General features: G+C 43.8%; 2 protein-coding genes across 2 annotated transcripts; one reads left to right on the plus strand and one right to left on the minus strand.

The window, feature by feature from the left end:
• Positions 1-3345: 3345 nt before the first annotated feature.
• fosab (v-fos FBJ murine osteosarcoma viral oncogene homolog Ab) lies at positions 3346-5786 on the minus strand. Its single transcript, XM_041958610.1, has 4 exons — positions 5503-5786; positions 4868-5089; positions 4642-4749; positions 3346-4524 (listed from the first exon to the last, which is right to left on the minus strand). Exons 1-4 carry the CDS (start codon positions 5635-5637, stop codon positions 3865-3867), a joined length of 1125 nt encoding a protein of 374 aa, XP_041814544.1. The 5' UTR covers positions 5638-5786; the 3' UTR covers positions 3346-3864.
• Positions 5787-10888: 5102 nt separating this feature from the next.
• LOC121622197 (proto-oncogene c-Fos-like) lies at positions 10889-13942 on the plus strand. Its single transcript, XM_041959089.1, has 4 exons — positions 10889-11017; positions 11608-11823; positions 12460-12567; positions 12769-13942. Exons 1-4 carry the CDS (start codon positions 10889-10891, stop codon positions 13465-13467), a joined length of 1152 nt encoding a protein of 383 aa, XP_041815023.1. The 3' UTR covers positions 13468-13942.
• The last annotated feature ends 2902 nt before the right edge of the window (positions 13943-16844 follow it).

The following is a 16844-nucleotide window of genomic DNA, read 5'->3' on the forward strand; positions in this document are numbered from 1 at the left end:
GTCCAGTTTCCAGGGAAACATCCTTGTTACTGATCCCACGAGACGAGATGAGGACACGCTGCTGTGTGGGGAGTCTGGCACTAAGTGAACAGTAATTATTGGATAGAGAAATCCCTCCAGTATTGTAGCTTAGTGCGTCAAATAACCTCTAAGAATAGCATGTCACACACTCCTCCGTGCTATTGAGCTTTTAGCCCAGAAATGAAATTCACTAAACTTTATAGCCATATACCTTTGACCAATCTACGTTGTTGCATGTTTTAATTATACTAAAATAGGAATCTCACACCTGCCCATTAAACCTTTCTTTGTTTGTAACCGCTCCCAGTGATTTTCAGTCCTCAAGTACATTTTGAACAATATTCAATTATATTTCTAGGGTGAGACACTTGGAAAATTACTTCAACAATCTCACTGTTGACTAACCTTTTTATCACCTCTGGGCACTGGTTCAGCATTGCATGTCATTATGAAAGTTCTACTTTACAGAGTAGATTACTTCCTTAAATGAGCCTGCATGCTGACGCAAGTGTCCACACTCCCTTCGACTAATTGCTGTCATTCTTTGATTTGTGCTCGTTATCATCTGTAGAGTCTGAAAAATACAAAGGAAAAGCAGACGCACGCAGATAAGAGCCCAGAATCCAGACTGAGTTCAAACCTAAATTTTATTTGTCACACATCGCCACGGATGAACACATAGTCACAGGAACATAAACCTACAGAATAATTGCCTTATGTCAAATGGACTCACTCTATGACTACTACTGAGTAACTATCACTCAAACAGGTGCTCAGCCACAGACAGTGAGGTATTCATGGTTTCTTTAAGCTTACATATCCTCTCTTGACAGAGGGGAAGGTATCAGGGGATGGATGTCTGTGAATATGGAGCCGAGCCAAGATGAGCTCTTGTCGTCGTGGCATGGAGGCGAACTCAGCTGTTTCATCATCACTGCCCTCACAATTACACCCAGGCAGGGATCTCTGTCTGTCTCCCTGCATGCTATCCTCATAGATTCATCGTTTTCTCCTTTCCTCTTCCTCCCCTCGCCTTGCTCTTACTTTCCTCCTCTCTCTCCATCAGGCGAACGCTGCCTGGTTCCTCCCCTGGGTTGCAGCACCGACGCAGGTTGGCGTCACAGTGGTCTAATTTTACTGCTGTTGATGCTGATGTTAAAAGAAGCATAGGCACCTGCTATTTCTGCTGCTACCCCATCTCCCTGGGGCCGACAAAGAGGTATTAATAGACAGAGTTATTAGGCGCTGCATGGTCGCACAGAGAGGCTTTATTGAGGAAAACGAGGCTCTGCTAAAGTGCAAAGGGAAACAGATAGGTACTCAGAATGCAGCTGTTATACAACAGCACAGTGCTAACAAAATAAGAGGCTATGTAAAAACAGTTTCAATCCAAGCATTTTAGAAAGCATTCTGCAAGCAAGAACCAAAGAAGTAGCATTGTACTTCTGCAACTTTCATCCTTGGAACTATTTCAGATATTCAAATCTTTTTGATTTATTTCAGGTTGTTTATTGTCTGGAAGAGCAGGCCTATATCCATTCAGGAAGCAGAGTAACAGCTGCTGACATCTTGGCCTATTGCACAAAAGGGTGTGTCCACATTGGAAAGGCTCAAACGTCAGAGTAAGTTACTTATTGTGTGATGGTAGTCTTCCACCAAGCATATCCCTTACGCGCGCACACACACACCACGCATTTCCTGCGCAAGCCATTAAGCAATCTGCCTTCCGGTGATTCTTTACATGGTGAAATATTGATAAAGGTTGAAATGAGCAAGTGAGGTGAAAGAATGACAAGTAGCTGGGAGCGGTAGGTAAGGCTTGATGACAAACTGTGTAACAGTCTTGCACAAACGACACTTTGACTACCCATCTAGACTCATTTCAAATAAAATTGTGTTATTGATGAATCTACTGTCTTTGTTTAAATGTTGCCATTCCTCTAAATAACAATTTTGTGTTTTGAAAGATAGAAGAAACAGGATTGCATTACTCTATACGGAGAGAAGCACGTAATTCCTTAAATGCACCTGGACCGCGAGGCTATGAGTTGAAACAAAGCAGCCAAATGTTCTAAATCTAATGAAAACCACTAAGAAAAATACCAAATTAAGAGAGTAGTAGTTAAGTAAAAAGGACAACATTTTAAAAAAGGTGTTCACACATTTTGAGTCAGCGGTGTGTTTCTTGGAAAACAATACAGAAAACGTATCAGTCAGTTTTTCTGATGTGTGAATGGAAAGAAAGCCTACGCCACTTGTTAGTCTGCAGCCTGTCAGTGTTCAGCACTGCATCAATAAGCAACGAAAAAACACTGTTGCTCCACTACTTGTGGATTTATTTTCTTGATCACCATGTTCTAAATTAGATATGAACATGAGACCTGCTTGTCATTCAAGACATTTTGATGTGACGTTGGCACATCAGTACCAATCTCGGCCCAGCTGTGCTTCCAGAGGTCTGTCTGGTGAGAGGGACGAATTGGAACAGGCTGAAGAAAAACACCACTTTGCAGACAGTCACTTCGCACCTCATGTCCAGCCGTCTGCATGCCCAAGCCTATTTGCACAAAGAATAGCTAAGGATGTCCAAGCTGCTGCCTGTGCCTTCATGAATTATGTCCGAGGACTCTTTTCTTGCAGTGTGCTGTAACTCAAATGCGGGTCTGTCTGTGGGAGGTGATATTTTGTGAAACTCAAACCACCCGAGAGAACTGAATAAATGGAAGCAACGTAGATCGTGGTTAAGGTGTTGCTTTTGGATCCTCTTGCGAGTTCTCTCGGCTGCTCTCGCTGCAGCGGTTAACTTGCACCGAGAACACACGAAAAACATGTCCACTCGATTTTAGGGAAGCAACCCATCGCGCCTTTTCTCTTCCCCTTAGACGTGGCAACTGTCGAATCAAATTTGTCGGTGGAGAAAACCCTGAGACATTCTAAGACGTTCGTGTGTTTAAGCGGAAAACGGCGTCTGACCGAGCAGCCCGTCTGTTTTCTGCTGGCAGACAGCACAAACGAGCCGTCGAAGCTTTGGGCACGGAAGTGCAACGTCATCGCGCTACGCTTGCAAATGTAAAAAAATGGAAAGAACGCACTGACGTAAGCGCCCTGACGTATAGTTAACCTTGGCAACAGACGGAACAATAAATAGAGCCAGTGGAGGTGCAGGAAAAATACAGCTATCCGTTATGGCGGCTAATTTTAGACATTTTTTTAATTGACTGTTGAATGGAGCCACTGGAGCTGCTTTTCTATCTCACTGCTAGTTATACAAAAATGCTTATGTAAGCAGAGAGCCACAGATTCAGTCAGACAAATAACTGAATTGAAATATCACTATCTTTTATTTACATATCTTACAAACAACATTCATCTTTACTCTCTCTGTAAAAAAATAAATTGAAATTCCATAAATTAAAACCACTACTGTTTTCACAGAAAACTTCATACTGAGATAGACCACTCAGACCATGGTTAACACAAAGCATGTCAGGTTTTTAAGTTTCACAAACAGCTCACAATTACTCTTACACTCCATCAACCAGAAAACAAACTGGGTCAATAATAACTATTGCTCTGAACACACATCAGCACTACAACAAATATTGTTATCTAGCACCATTAAAATCTTATATGAACTCATAAAACAACTAGGTGGTATTAGTTAAAACATGCTTTTTAACTTGCTACATTGGTGTAATAGGCAAGTATAGATGAAGGCAAATAAAATCATAAATGATTTGCTTCCTGGTACAAGTCCATTCCATAGCCCTGTGATCTGCACATCTATCTCCTACATCAAGAAAATGTGCTTGATAGGAAGTGTTATTGTTTTTGGAAGAGTCTTTAAAGGGCCAGCAGGGTAGGTGAGCTGAGGGAATCAGAGGACTGGTCGTTGCTGTTGCTTCCTCTCCTGTGAGCGACGCCACAAGTGGGGAAGGTGTCTGCCTCTGGGAAGCTAAATACGAAAGAAGACGTGAAGGTGGTGCAGGCCGGCGTGCAGGTCACCACGGGCGTGCACAGGGGCTCAAAGTCATTGTTACTGGTTGAGGCGTGAAGGGCCTCCCAGTCCTGAGTTGTGTAGAGGGAGTTGGACAGGTCGATCTCTGGCACTGACCTCGCTGTCTCCATCTCTGTCTTTGTCAGCAGATCCAGAGACTCCTCCAGGACGGAGGCGTCCAGGTCTGTCATCTTCACCGTGCTGCTGGAGACGGTGGCGGTGGAGAGGATGGAGCTGCTGCTAGAGAAGATTGAGTTGGAGGTTGGCTGGCTGGGAGCGATAGTGGATGCCTCTGGAATGGTGGGCTGTGGCTGGGACACTTTGGTGGAGAGGCAGGGGTGGGCAGGAGAAATAGAGGCCACGGAGAAGTCTGTGTCCAGCTCTGAGGGGATCTTGCAGATGGGTTGATGGGCAGCCAGAATGAACTCAAGCCTTTCCTTCTCCTTCAGGAGATTAGCAATATCGTTCTGCAGGCTGGATTTCTCATCCTCCAGCTGATCAGTTTCCTGCAGGGGAGAGAGAAATAGAGGATGTGGCATTAACTCGGCTGTTGGATAACATGGCTATTAGCTGTGGCGAGAAATGCATTTTGATGAATGATGGTAAATCTGTGGCATACTTACAGCTTGCAGAGTGTCTGTGAGCTCTCGCCTCCTGTTGCGGCACTTTGCTGCTGCCTGCTTATTTCTCTCTCTGCGAATTCTTTTCTTCTCCTCCTCCTCGGGTGTTATCTGCGCACAATGCAAGAAAAAAGTTAAGCCTCCAGCTCTGTGATAATTAGCACACTGTAACATGGAAGTTACTACTTGTTATGTAACACACTGAAGAACAAGGTCAGATCATAATTACCTGTTCCATCCTTCCCCTCTTGGAAGAGTTGTGAGCCTTGGATGCTGCAGACCTCATGGCTGGTCTCGAGTAGGTGGGACTGGGGCTGTAGGAGTGAGGTCTGTGAGAAGGGGCCACTGAGGAGATCAAAGGCTGGACCATCCACTGCAGATCCGGGCTTGTCGAAATAGCTGTTACCGTGGGGATGAAGGAGGCACTTGATGCTGTCAGGTCAGTGAAATCCTGTGGGTAAAGAAGCAAAAGGATCATCAGTACATTTGGTATACTTTCAGGAGGGGGGTGCAGCATTGCAGGATGTCTATGAATGAAGCAGGGGGTCTATAAAAAGCTAGGCAGTTTAAAAATATCCTTATGATGTCAACTGTGACGTTACACTCTCTCTGAGGAGTTTCCAGGTGGATGAATGAAGCTCGTCTTGCATTGTGTGCTGTGCAGGTCAATTGGCTATTACTATATATCAGTCAGTCTGTGTTTATCATTTAAAAACGATGTACTTTAGTTAAATAAGACTCTTTTGGTGAATGCTAAAATCAGCCTAATATGTTCAAGTTCTTCCAAGCCAAACAAATACATATAATGCATATCATGTATTCCTACATTGTAATAAAAGTTTATCAACATTAAACTGGACGTACCTGAGACTGGGGCGACCCCATGCTGGAGTATGATCCCGCTGGTGACGGGTAGTATCCCAAATTGTCCCCGGACGGGGAGGCGGTGCTGCAGCGGGAGGAAGAATCGCACTCCGTGTTGAAAGCGGTAAACATCATCGTTCCCCGAAAAAAAGCAAACAGGAAGATCCAAACAAACTCTACTGAGAAGGAATGTAACCTTGAGATGAGGAAATCCTTTTAGTAGGTTTGTGAGAAACTCTAAAGTGTCGCTCTCGGTCTTTTTTCTGTGGTCCTTGTCTCTGCTACTGAAAGTTTGAATGCCAACTCTGGCAGCTCGGAGCCTTTTTATACCCTAGACCGGATGACGTCGGCAAAGGGGAGCGCTCTCTGCCCGGCACCGCGAGGAGGACAACACCAAAACACCGACATAACAACGCAGCAATAATGGCAACTACTGCTTGTACGTTGTTTAAATACACTGAAAGCGGAACACGCACTGTCAGTCCGGGATGTTTAAAGCTGAAACGTAACCTTTAAAATGATATTTTAAACTCACCCTCAAGAAATGGAATATTCCAGAAACGGGATCCCCAGTACGTCATTTTCCAAATATGGTGCATCCTGTAAAAGGGGCGGGCCCTGCTGGGAAATACATCCGAGATTGGCCGACAGCGACATGACGTTATGTAAGACAACAAACACAGAGGCTGTTGTGATAACTGAAGAACTGGGATAATGGTCAGCAAAAGTACATCCTACACACCAGAGTGCATCAAAGGTAAATTTGAACATGCAGATTTGTCTGTTCTGAACTAAGTGTATGAAACCACTGCATTAAAAAACTGCTGGTGTATTTTTAACACCAGTGCATTTGAAAAGTTCATCAAATTCTTATCAAGACAGCCTTTAATGCATTCTTATAACTCACTGACAGAGCTATCACTGAGGCATAAGAACATTTTATGGAACATACATTTACAGTTTAAAAGGTTGTGGTTTGAGAAACTCTTGCAGGGTCTATCAGGTGATGTGCTCTTGTGTTAGAACTTACATTCAGCTGGATCTTTCAGAGATTCAAATCTGCTACTTCAGCATTGCATTCGAGGCTGTCTGATGGCGTCATAACAGGACAAACCACCTGACCTGAAGATCACATCAGCTTGGGTAGACTAAGAGCTCACAGATGCTAAACCAACAATCCTCATCAGGGATCCCTCCAAACATGTTTTAAACGTGTCGCTGCCAGGGGCTAATGCTGCAGTTTGGTTTAGTAGTCACCATTTAAAAAACTATAATATTTAATACATTGCTAATTATTGCAATAGAAAAACAGCCTAGTGGATAAATCTTTACGCAACAGTTTATTCTAAAATTCCAGGGAGACCAAAGTTTGTGAACATGCAAAATAAAGAAGCTAAATTCCATTGGCAAAACTTCAGTGAAATATTAAACAATTTTAAATGTGTGGTTGTGGATCTGAAAGGAATGTGCTGAACGTCTGTAAAGCAAGTTTAAAAACTTTGAAGACCCAGATTTATGACACTGAAAACATGACACTGTGAACATTGTAACAGTGAAGCATTTGCTTCACATGTTCAAATATTTTAAGTGAATGTTTGGATCTCATTTTCCAGCTCTAAAACCATAGTTTATAGTTTCTTACTTACATTACTACATTCAACCTTTCAAATCAGTTATTCTGTTTTGATATGTGAGTGTAATCTAACCTCATAGGTGTCATGCATCTTACAGTCGTGTGCAAAGAACAATAATTAGAGTAAAAGTAAGTTTAGTGAGAAATGTGGATTTAAAAAGATATATAAAATACTATGTATGCAAATTTAACTATGTTTGGCCCAGCCGGAACAGCTTTTTTTTCCTTTCTTTTTTTTTTGGTTGAAAGATTCTATCTTTATCTTATCTGAGATGTGCAACGAGCTTCATAAATTGGCAGGAACTAAAGAATGTGGTTAATTTGCGTGCAATCCAAAACAATCTACGAAAACGCACACTAGGAACACCATAATTTCATGTCAGAGCAGACGCACATACGTACAACGCCTGTGACTTACGCCCTCAGGCAGCACTTGCACCCTTTGTGTGCAATCCAGGTGAGGGTGTGTTTGGTAGCACAGCGAGCTGATAACTGGTTTGTTGCGTGTACTTTTCCACCACAGCAGTTTGCTTTTCTCAGCGGCGTCGAGTTTGATCACAGAGGTCTTCCCCTAATGCCATGGTCGAGGGAATCCTTTTTATTTACACAATGAGTTATGTGAATCACTGAACTTAAGGTCTGACAATGAGACAATATTCAGACTGGATATTGATCTTGGTTGGTTAGCTGAGCTACTCTACTACCATATCACATATTTTCATTCCCTTAAACACCCAAGTCAAAATTATCCATCACCCCTTTTCTGTGAATTAGCCCATACTGGAGAAGGGTTACCAAAAGAGCACAAAGACTCAGGCCCCATTTTTACTCATGTCAGCAACATTTTGCTGCTAGTTTTTTTTGTTGTTTATTTAGCATTTATAGAAGGCTATAAATGGGCAGAGGACAGAGCAAAACTCTGACTGTAATAGTCATTCTCACATTCACAATAGTTGTTTAAAGTTTTCCTCCTTTTTTTTGCATTCTTAGGGTTCCTTCATGGAATGCCCTTCTTTAAGCAGTTCTCTACACAACGTAGACCCACAAGCTACAGGCTGGGCTGTTGCTAAAAATAGAAAAGGTTTTAGGCATTAACGTGCCATTAATTAAGTATCGATAATAGTGTTATTGTGCGAAAGTGCACCAATGCAGGTCAACGGAGTTGTGCTCTGTTTCCCGCGCTCGTGTTTTGTTGAACATTCCTTGTTGGCATAGCAACACTCCACCCCTTCGCGTCAGTGACGTCCTCACTTTGCATAGCAACAACGATCGTTTGTGTTGTGACGACGGCTCACTCAGCGGCGTAAAAGAATCCCCAGTGTTCGGTGTCGCGTGCGAGGAGGCCCCCGTACAACACGTCTTCACGTGAAACGGAATCTCTGCTTCCAGGAAACAGTGTCGGAGTGAGAGCTCTGTCTGTGCTGCGGCTCTGAGAGCTGCGTTCCGTCCGCTCAGCAGTGGAATGAAACAGGACACCAAACAGCCCGTGCGCCCTGTGGATTGTTTGAGTATATTGTTTAACTGGTTGGCAGGAGCAGCGTCTTCCAAATCAACAATGCTGACCTAGACTATTAGTTCTGAGCAATGTTGTTTTAGTTCTGTAAGGGACAGACTTGGTGTAATAAGAGATAAAGCCACTAAGATGGGTTAACAGTTAGCATGTCGGCTCTATTGGTGACTCTAATAATGTAGTTAGTGACCATAATAATGATAATGGAAAAAAATCAATCAAATCAATTAGTTTGCAACAACACAGAAGAGGGTTACTTAATGGATGGATGAGATAACATAACTTTGGGCAAAGCATTTTGCATTGTAATGTCATGTTAGTTTAGTTACACTCGCACTCCAAACTGCCCTACTTTATCTTGACTTCATTTATTCTATTTTATTTAACGAATCTTTAAAAAAATCTGTGGGACATTTAATTATAGTCTAAGTTTAATTACATAGCAGCAATGCTGTTAGGAGCACAGTCAACTTAAATGGTCTATTTAGCCTATAATTTACATGAACTTTGAAAGCTAATGTCGCGGAGTCTAAAAATAAACTCCGCCGGTCTGTGCACATTCACGCTCAAGTTGCTTTGATGAAAACAAGGCTTTGAGCTGCAGTGAGGGGTGTCTGCAGTTATGTCCGACCTTTGAACCCCCCCTGGTCTTGAGCCGCCGGAGACTGAATAGGCTCAAGCCGACCACCTAATGACTTGCCGGTAAACAACCCCAGAGGGGGCTGCGACTGCCGGGAAGCAGCCGTCAGCGCAGTCCCTCTGAGCAGGGAGAGGCCCCCCCTCTATTCACCGTCCATCGCTTTCACTTCGGTGGGTCTGTGGAGTCATCTGAAGCCTAAATATAGCCTATACAATCCATTTTGTTATAGGATCTGAATTAGACCTTGTGGGAATAACGCTTACTTCATTTGTGCCAATAAAATTGCATCCACACATCTGATTAGTATGTGTGAAAGTGGAAGAACAAAAGAGCTCTGATGTCTCATCGATGATCATGGCGAGGAAATCAGCCACCAAATCAACAATTAAAGATTGCTCTTAGATGCTTAATATGCTTAAGTGCAATTAGTGTAATGCTATTACGATTTGAAATGCCTTTACAGATCAATATCTGCTTCTATGCTATGTGCGTCCTATTGTTGTCCTAAAAACGTTGGTCAGAAGTGCAGGGGATTGCCCTCCTCCGTGCTCATCAAAGGCGCAGCTAATGACGCCGGTATCAGGTAAATGCATGACGGGCGAGCCTTTTAGCGCATGTTTCACTTTCTTTTGTGACTGTGAGTGAGTGGGCCACACACAGCCACACGTCCGTCTGCGCGCTCTCCGTGCGCCACAGCGCGCCCCCCGTCCCCGCTCACCGGAATCACCATATATGGCTCGACCGGTCCACTCGGCGATTGGCTGCTCTACTACAGCGACAGTTCTGTTGCTGGAGCTCTATTCATGTGCACAGACAGGTGAAAGGCAGTGTGATATACGGATGGCACCTCATTTAGCAGCTCATAAATAATCAATCGGTGTGCTGGAAGCTGTGTACATTAATTAACTCATGCTTGGTTTCACAATATTTGCCCAAATTATAAATCGAGGCAGCTTCTATAATGTTGCACTGCAGCCTTTATAAAGTACACCAGCATTGCTCTGCTCTGAAAGATTCGCAGGATAACACCAGGCCATATGTTTTAAACTGATTGCACAGATACTGCATCGTTGTCATCTTCCTTCTCCTGCAAGAACATTTCTGACGCCATGAACGCGCCAGTGCCATTAAGATACATGTCGTGAACATATGTGGACAGAAAGGGAACATAACGTATATGATGCAGATGCTGCATACGTGAAATGACGTAGTTCATTCATGGCGATGGGCACCACTTGTAGGCGGGGGTGTCACTTATCATACGCTCGAAATTTTTTGACATTCGAGTTGATAAAATAAATTGAAATTAAAAGGCCGATAATATTGCTGTTCGGACATTTAACGGATTTCATTGTTAAAGTGGAAAACATCTGCTCGTTTTTTTTCAGTTTTACCTCTCCCTCTGTCAAATGGTTCGGTCTCGCCACACAGATTTCATTCATAAAATTCCAGCTCACTATAAAAGGCGGGCCTCTCCACAATCTGCACAGTTACCATTTATGAGCCCGACAAATGGAATATAGAAAGGTGTTTGAGCGGCAGTTTTCTTCCTAGATTAGACAGACTACTACTATCTTTTTATGCAGTCATTTTAGACGAGAACATGCATCCAGACTCCAGCACTGAATTCGACTCATCGTCCAGCTGTAGCACAGCATCGCCTGGCGGGGACACCCCTGGGTGCAGCCAGCATCCTCCTGACTCGCTTTCATCATCAGTGGACAGCGCCAAGGTAGAAGATCGCCCAAAAAATAATCCTCACAAAACGAAATCTACATTTCATTATTCATGCATACGGCTGACATAGGTTTCAAAAGGCTGATGTATAGGCCTGGGTACAAAATGTTCACTCATATATCCAAGTGCATTACACAGACAGCTTTGATAGGATTGCTGTCCCGTGCTGAAAATGAATCTATACAATCACATAGGCGAGCCATACAGTCTTCATGCATGTGCACGAAATGCGCAAAGACAGCGCAATAACATGAAGTCTTATTACAGGGAAATTGTTTGTAATGCACTTCACACAGACACGTCTTGGTCGTGACCTTTCATTTTTGGAGTGATGATGATCACGGTGATGATGAAAATGAGTGATAAGGATGTGATCATAGGGCACGTAGTTGCTTTTGATGGATTCGTAGACAGCATTGTTTTTGTCTTTTTTGGCATTACTCATCCAACTGATTGATGTACCATTTAAGCACATCTAAAGGTCAGCCACGGACGTGGGTCCTCGTTCATCAGATAAGCTAAATTAGTGTTTGACTGCATGCATATGCATGTCTCTGTGATGGGTTTTCTATTTTTTTTCAATAGGATATTGAGACTAGTGCAGCAGACTCCTTTGTTCCGACTGTGACTGCAATCTCAACCTCGCCGGATCTAAGGTGGATGGTGCAGCCGGCAGTCATCACATCTGTCTCTCCGTCGTCCGGCCGCGCAAAGACCAAAACTCACGGCGCCACACAGTCGTCTTCGCCGGCAGCTGCAAACAAGGCAAAGCCCTCCAATAGGAAAGGGCTGAAAGACAAGGTATGCAGGAAAACAGGGTGGGGAGGAGGTAATGAAATGTCACTTTCAGAAATAAAGTGACAGGTAGCCTATCAATTAATAAGTCAGTCAACCAAGAAGTCAGTCAATCAGTGGGATAAGTGATTCCATTAAGCAAGCAATCAAAGAATAGTTCTTCAGTACTATCCTGTCCTAGTCTTCCCCACGACACCTTTCTACTGTTAGAGGTTCATGTGAAAATTTAGTTATCGCGATATTTTCAACAGGACGTGAAAGAGCAAGTGATTGCTTTTACTGTTAGAGTAAAATTAATGTAGCGAGTAGTGCAAATAAATGACTGCGGGGAGTAGCGCAGAAGGTGATTGGATTCCGTCTAATTGGCGCAGATGAATTACTTTGGGAGCACTGTTTGTGAACGGCACGGGAAATTGCATAAAAGTGCGCGTTCACGTGCTTGACTAGACCGTGCCAGTGGTGCAGCATTTTAACGCCTGAACTGAAAGAGAGTCTGCATCGAGCAGCTCAGTGTCCCATCCACACACTGCAACGAAGATTTCTTCCCCCTGTCTTGGCAAGTGAAACGGTTTGAAGAGCCAACTGCTGATATGGCAAAACTTAAGCAGGATGCGCAGTTAAATTACATATTTCTGATTTTAGCCTTCCAAAGAGGAAGAGGAAAGGAGGAGGATCAGAAGGGAGAGGAACAAGATTGCTGCAGCGAAGTGTCGCAACAGACGGAGGGAGCTGATAGACACTCTGCAAGCTGTGAGTATGCGGTTTTATGAAAACATACAGAGAACATCCCCATGGCAATTGAGCACTATGTACTGGCATGTCTGCAGTCATTAAAGAGAACAGGAGTACATCAGGGCTGACTGCAGAGCACCATTGGGTGGCAGTGTTTTCATGCTCCCCTCACACCAAGTGTTTTTTTTTTCCTTTCTAAATTTTCCCTCCTCACCTCAGGAAACTGACAAGCTCGAAGACGAGAAGGCTGCCCTCCAGACAGAGATAGATGAGCTGCTGAAGGAGAAGGAGAGACTGGAGCAGGTCTTAGCCTCCCACAACCCATCCTGCAAACTCCCTGCCAACAATGACAGTGATGAGGAGGACCGCGGAGGTGACGTTAACACGATGCTGCAGGATCCTCCGGCCTCCCCGCAGCTGCTGTCCATCTTAGGGAATGAAAAGCACCCGGAGGGCAGCGCCGCCGCTGGAGAAGCTCCCGTTGGTCAAGACGTGGACAGCGTCCCTTGCATCCCCGCTGCAGCCATTCTGGGGAACTCCAACATCCTCCTGTGCTCCAGTGCCGAGGAGGGGGCCCTGGAGGACTTAAAAGGAGATGACCTGGATGACCTGGTGCCCAGCCTGGAGATGGCAGTAACCTCTGAGATGGCTGCATCCGTCCCTGACATAGACCTGAGCAGCCCCTTCTGCCTCTCAGACTGGGAAACCCTGTACAAGTCTGTGGCGAACGACCTTGAATCTCTGAGCACGCCAGTCATGTCTTCCAGTCCCACTTGTAGCAATTACCGCACAGTGTTCTCCTTTAATTACTCTGAGATTGATTCCTTGGCCGAGGGCTTCGAGAGCCTCAAAGGCAGCCTTGGCGCGTCTGAGTTAATGAAAGATAGTCTTAACTCTCCAACACTCCTGGCCTTGTGAATGCAAAGAAGTTATGCAACGCAATGATACTGTAATTGTATTCTAACCAGCCAGCAAGCTACGATCTCCCTCTTAAATAACCTTCTGTAGTGTGAGTTTTGATGTTGTGTAAACCTAAACATCAAAGGCTGTGTAGATGACATGTTTTCTGTGACTGTGACAGGGTTGACTTCTTCCATACCGCCGGTGCAAGTCTCTCAGATAAGACTCTGTGCTGGTGGCAAAAATGCATGCAAATACAAGTCATCCGTACTCCGAAAAGAGGTGGTATCTTGTGTTTCTGAAATCCCTAAATGTGATGTGAAGTTTGATCACGCTCAGTAGCCTAATGTATGTGTAATACTGTTGACCAAGTTGTGTTGTAACAAGTGAAAATAACAGGGTTACTAATATGTAGTGTATAGGTGTAACATCTTGCTGTAAGGTGTCCCCTAACTTGACATTTCCTCTCAAGTGTTTCCATAAAAAAAAAAATCATGCCATGTACTGTATTTTATCAAGATGTATTTTATGACATAGTTTATTTTTTTACTTATTGAAAATGATCAGATGCAAAAAAAAAAAATTGTACAATGCTGGAAATAAAATAAGACGACCACAAACAATGTCTCGCCGTTGTCGTCATTCAATCATGGATTTTAAATCTCAATATTCACTTGAAACAGTCACACCACAGGGTTTATTGTTCTGGAGCTTTCAGTCACATCACATGATCTTCATCAGCTGGTGGACTTTTCCCAGCTGTCATGGAATGGCAGATTTCCTTTTTTTTCTAAGCAGTCTGTAAAGTGTTCATCAGCTTGTCTCTTCACACATGCTGAGGAAGATCGTAACACGATTGAAAGCTCCAAAACAGCTACTAAATGGACCCTGTAGTGAGATTGTTCTAAAATGCTACACTATCAATGAGCTTTGGTCCTCAGCTTCTATGCACAACACGGGTGAGTAGGACTCAAAAATAGAAAACTACAAATACAAGACATTTGTTGCTGATAATGACCATATTCTGCATTAGCTTTGAAAACCTACAAAATAGCGTCAAGAGGATCAGAATGAACTTTGGACCTATTTTTCAGCTTTGTATCAGTCCGCGGTGTATCAGTGGGCCTAGTTTTAGATTCCGGATTGCACAAAGTACAAGTGTCGAGGACTGGATGGTGTTTAGAAAGAGTGGGAGCTGCAGAAACAGCAGGTTAATGATTTATTCACAGCTCGTTCTCGGCTCCACCGTCGTCGTCACGGTCAAGGGAATCCGATTCTACAGCGGCACAGAGCGTGCTGTGCGTGACGTCAGGACGCGACCGCCGTTGCGTCTCACTTCCTTTGACCATGTTTGGGTAATTGCAGTTGTTTTGTTTCCATGGCGACGGGTGTCATATTTCGTGGCTCTCAAAGAGATGTTACCGGAAAAAGACGAAGCAGGCGCGAGCAGGAACGCTGCTGAGCGTAAACGGACGAAACCCTCTCATCACAGAGCGGCATCACGTGCCCGACGATAATTGGTCATTTAACGAAGCCAAAGCCTTTCTCGGAACAGCAAACAGGGTATTTAATGACCACAGGCTGTTTGGTTTCGGTCTTCAGCGAGCAAATAATGTTTCAAGGCAGCAATAACGCCACAGTGGATGCACTTAATGTAACCACATTCAGCCCAAACGAGGACATTTGATTCGTTTACGCGTGCCAAATGAGTGTTTATTGAACGTTTTACAACACAGGCTATCTGCCATGTTTCCACAAGTATATGAGATGCGCAGTTTTTCTTGTGATCAGTAGGGGGAGCTGCAGCGCACTAAGCGACTGTGCAGCCCCTGTACGTGCTGTGTGTGCCTGATGTGTTGGTGCCCGGTCTTTTTAGAGTGATGATGGATAGACCTGTCAGCAGCTCTGATGTTTACTGACTCACTCTCTGTCCACTTATTCCATCCAACGCTGTGTGTCCAGCAGTGCGATGCTTCTCACCTCCACAGCCTGTGTCTGGGTTGGAAAATATCACATGGCTGCTCACAAGCAACCATCAAGCCACAGCCTGAAGGTGTGAGGTGAGCTTGAGGGAGAAGAGATTTTTATTTTTGAACCCATTGCCTGCTTTTACTCTCCGTGGTGGAGGAAGTATTATTTCTCTTATTTTGACTGGAAATTATGTGGTCACAATGTTCCTCAAGTACATGCACATTATCAGCAAAATGTAGGCTATTGAAGAAGTATCAAAAGCACTACATGCATCAGAACGCCCCCTGTTAGTGGTACATTATTGTAGAATGTATTCTTTCAACATGGCTGATGTTTTCTGATATGTTAGCAGCATTCACATGTTGCAGCAGGCCAAGAGGGAGCTAGTTTGCGATATACTTTGCGTTGTTTAAACTATAAATAACAGCACAATCATCACAGACTGTGTAACTCTGCAACCATGGCTGCCGGATACAAATAGCACAGCAAAAATACGTTAGTGTCCTCTAAAATGTATTAGTGGGTGCAACATTTTTATAAAACACGTAGCACGAAAACAAAATAAAAAAAGTTTTATAAAAATTCAAGTACCTCAACATTGCACTCAAAGGCCTTACACACCCGTGTTACACCCACATAACTGCTTTCAATTATTTTGGTGATTAAAGATCCTTCCAGGACTGAGTGGGCGTGTTCAGACTGCTCGATTGACATCTGGCTCACTCTCCTGTTGCATCTGGGAGGACGGGACAACTTTCACCATTATTATTTATTCATGAAGGTTGGTGACCTTACATAATTCCCATCACACCTCCGTCTTACCTCAAGCGAGCAGAGGTCTGATCAGCCACAGCGTCAGAAAATGCTTGTGTGTGGTGGGTGTGCAGGGCCTTGAAGTAGAATACTAACATTTTGACTTTTCGATGTATCCAAGTGCCAAGACAGTGACAGTGAGCCAGCATGCACAATCCCAGGACCCTGAAACTGAAGCTGCTGAATGGAATTCTGACAGTTTCATTTTATTATTAAAACCCTTGCTTTTCCTGTTGTCTACATTTATCACAACTGCACAGCCGTTAGTTTGTCCATTGTCCCCATTTGCTGGTGCTTTTGTTTTGTTAGCCTTTTTTCTAGGTTTGCACAGATTTATGTATATGCTATATGTAGGCTGTGTTGTTGTTTATGTGTATGTTTGATATGATCTAATATAAGCTGTGCATTGAACTGACCTGACTGATTAATACAACACAAAACATGGAGAAGTTTTAAGGGCGGCTCCATGTGTTCGCTGCAGTAATGATGAGATTACTCCCAGCGGCATGCTGTAATATGTCTCACATTGCCTGGTTACAGATCTCTATCTTCCTATTATTTATTGTGTGCTCACTGTTTCCACCACTGTTATCTCATCCTCATACACCTCC

The sequence above is a fragment of the Chelmon rostratus genome, chromosome 18, assembly GCF_017976325.1.
Source record: "Chelmon rostratus isolate fCheRos1 chromosome 18, fCheRos1.pri, whole genome shotgun sequence".
NCBI classification, from domain to species: Eukaryota; Metazoa; Chordata; class Actinopteri; order Chaetodontiformes; family Chaetodontidae; genus Chelmon; species Chelmon rostratus.

Bases quoted from the DNA above. Each gene is read 5' to 3' on its own strand.
- LOC121622197 (XM_041959089.1), top strand. From the start codon at position 10,889: ATGCATCCAGACTCCAGCACTGAATTCGACTCATCGTCCAGCTGTAGC. The intron at 11,018-11,607 runs GTAGAAGATCGC...TTTTTTCAATAG, and splicing joins CATCAGTGGACAGCGCCAAG to GATATTGAGACTAGTGCAGC. The intron at 11,824-12,459 runs GTATGCAGGAAA...TTCTGATTTTAG, and splicing joins GGAAAGGGCTGAAAGACAAG to CCTTCCAAAGAGGAAGAGGA.
- fosab (XM_041958610.1), bottom strand. From the start codon at position 5,637: ATGATGTTTACCGCTTTCAACACGGAGTGCGATTCTTCCTCCCGCTGC. The intron at 4,750-4,867 runs GTAATTATGATC...CATTGTGCGCAG, and splicing joins AGAGGGGAAGGATGGAACAG to ATAACACCCGAGGAGGAGGA. The intron at 4,525-4,641 runs GTAAGTATGCCA...TCTCCCCTGCAG, and splicing joins TCACAGACACTCTGCAAGCT to GAAACTGATCAGCTGGAGGA.